This window comes from Penaeus vannamei, chromosome 28 (genome assembly GCF_042767895.1).
Source record: "Penaeus vannamei isolate JL-2024 chromosome 28, ASM4276789v1, whole genome shotgun sequence".
NCBI lineage: Eukaryota > Metazoa > Arthropoda > Malacostraca > Decapoda > Penaeidae > Penaeus > Penaeus vannamei.
This window is the reverse complement of record NC_091576.1, coordinates 10,312,054-10,314,725: the sequence shown is the minus strand read 5'-3', so window position 1 is coordinate 10,314,725 and position 2,672 is coordinate 10,312,054. Positions and strand designations below refer to the sequence as shown.

General features: G+C 53.4%; 1 protein-coding gene across 1 annotated transcript in view; it reads right to left on the bottom strand.

The window, feature by feature from the left end:
- LOC113816768 (retrovirus-related Pol polyprotein from transposon 412) overlaps positions 1-1,392 on the bottom strand; it is a 65,119-nt gene extending 63,727 nt beyond the window's left edge. Inside the window, exons 1-3 of the mRNA XM_070141516.1 lie at positions 1,165-1,392; positions 570-1,128; positions 112-338 (exon numbers count right to left, since the gene is read on the bottom strand). Coding sequence (XP_069997617.1) covers positions 112-338; positions 570-1,128; positions 1,165-1,392 — 1,014 coding nt within the window. The remainder of the gene's footprint in view (positions 1-111; positions 339-569; positions 1,129-1,164) is intronic.
- Between the last annotated feature and the right edge of the window lie 1,280 nt (positions 1,393-2,672).

Sequence of the window (2,672 nt, the reverse complement as noted above, 5' to 3'; positions counted from 1 at the left end):
AATAATAATATTATTATTGTGACGGCGCGTTACGGCAGGGGTTGCCAAGCACCCAATTTGTAAGAGGTTTGAGTGTGGGTTAAATGCATTCCTTTCAGACCCAAAACTTACACAACAATCTTCTGGAGGTAGGGCGTTTAGGAAATGGGCAAGGACTTGCCAAAAGGGCGTCAGAAAAGGCATTAAAATAAAAGTGAACACCCCAAGTGGGCAACACGACCGCCCGTTCGCATAAGCGAATCCATGAGTCTGGGGCGCGTTCGTGTAATAAAAAATACGTAACTCTACAGCCCCTCCCCCGGGATGGAAAACGCCACACCTCCGGAAGGGCCAGTACCCTAAAACAATACATACAAAGAAATTTAAAATCATAAAAACGGTAAAACTAAAAGAATATCAAAACATAAAAATATCAAAATACAAGAGTGACTAGTAAAAAAAAAAAAAAAAAAAAACATCACAAGAACACACAAAAGTTTAATTAACACAGCACAAAGCTCAGGAGTTTAAAGGCACACTATAGTTCACTTCAGCTGTTCAGAGTTTGTTCACAAAAGCACGTCACTCACACACAACTCGGTCATCTTCCTCAAGGAAGTCCACTTCAGCGGCGGGAGTATTGGGGCGCATCTGGTTGGCATGGACCCTGACAGCACGGTATGGGGGCCGAAGGTCCAGGACATTGTAACTAACAGGGCCTAACCGCTTCTGCACGCTGCAGGGACCAAGCCAAGAATCACCCAAAGGTCCACGGTTCCCTTGGATCTTGCCCAAGACCAGAGCGCCTTCTTCATAAGGGCCTGAGGTGCGAGCAGCCTGGTCATAATGGGCCTTGTTGGTCTCTCGCATCTTCCTGCTCACCTCAACAGCTAGGCGGCGAGCGTCTGCAAGGCGTGCCAAAGACAGGTCCGGGTACACAGTCTGGCGGTTAGTCAGGCCCTTCCCAAAGAGCGCCATACGACCTAACAGCAAGTACAGCGGCTGGTCACCCACGGCCCGGTGGATGGCCGAGTTCGGGGCGAGGCGCACAGTAAACAGATGAGTGGACCACTGCAAAGGAGCCTGCCTAGCCAGCACCGCCAATGCGTCCTTCACTGTCCTGTTGGTGCGCTCCACCACCCTATTGGACTGGGGGTGATAAGCCACTGAAAAAGAGTGCTACGCCTGTAAGGCCTCCAGAAGCGAGCGCCACTCATCAGAGGAGAACTCCAGGCCATTGTCTGTGTGGAGATGATCAGGCGGCCCAAAGAGTGTCACGTAGTGGTCCACAAAACCCCGCAGCACTCTATTGGCACTCTTGTCACGCAGTGGAACCATCTGTATAAACCGAGTGTGATGGTCCACAATGGACAGGACATACCGGAACCCTGTCGCTGATCCCCGCAGGTCCATAAGATCGGCTGAAACCCTCACCAGTGGAGCCTATGGTAATGGATGCCCTTCCATTGGAGCACGACCTGCCACTCCCTTGCGCTGCTGACAAGCATGGCAGCTAGCCACGTACTCCCTCGCCAGGCGGTGCATATTGGGGAAGTACCAGGCACCCTGCAGGTTCTGAAACGTACGGTGGATCCCGGGATGAATCGCAGTCGATGGGCAGTGTGCGTGTCGCAGGGCCTGTGGCAGAAGATAGTTAGGGACGTAAACCTGCCTTACTACCCAGTCTGGAAAAGTCCGCAGGTAGTACAGAACGCCCTCCATCTCAAAACTGGAGAGTGCCACAGGAGGTCTCTCCCTAGGTACAGTCAGGCGGCCCTCTAGCCGACCAAGCAGGTTCGCGCATGCCGGGTCTTGTAGTTGGTGCTCCCTCATCTGCTCAGTCGTCATCCTGGTGAGGTCCAGTGGGTCTGCAGTCTCCTCACGTGCCTCTTGGGCTTGCTCTAGTGGGCAAGCTTTCTCCGCAGATGGAGATGCATCATCTGCAGGTCGCAAAAGGAGATCTGGCACATGGTTGCTGGCCCCTATCTTGTACTTGAGCACAAAGTCATAGCCCCCAAGCTCGTATGCATACCGATTCAGACGGGTGCTCTTTGTGCGCCTGGAAAATACCTCAACCAGGGGCTGGTGATCTGTCCAGACTTCAAACTGTCGACCGTAAATGTACGGGTCAAAGGCTCGGACAGCTTCCACCACAGCCAGCGCCTCCAGGTCGATAACGGCGTATCGGGTCTCAGCATCCTTCAGGGTACAGGACCAGTAGGCGACAGCACAAGGCACACCCTCTGCGTCACGCTGAAGAAGGGCCCCACCTAAAGCCTGTGTGCTGGCATCGCAGTGCACCTCGAAAGGCTGACTGAAGTTTGGTAGGCAAAGCACAGGGTTCCTTACCAAAGTGTCCTTCTAAGCGGTGAAGGCCAGCTGAGCAGCGTCTCCCCACTCAAACTTCACCCCTTTCTTGGTAAGGGCTGTCAAGGGCTTAGCCATTGCCGCAAACCCCTGGATATGGCGACAGAAGAAACCACAAGCACCCAGGAAGCGGCGGACATCCCGCACTGAGCGAGGTCGCTTCATGTCAGCAATGGCAGCAGTCTTGTCGGGGTTGGGTCTCACATCCTCAGGACCAACAATGAAGACCTGGTGCTTGGCAAGTTCACACTTCGCCAGGTTTTTCTTCATCCCTGCGTCGTTCAGAAGGGCTAGAGTCTCCTGGAGATGCTGCAGGTGTTCGTTGA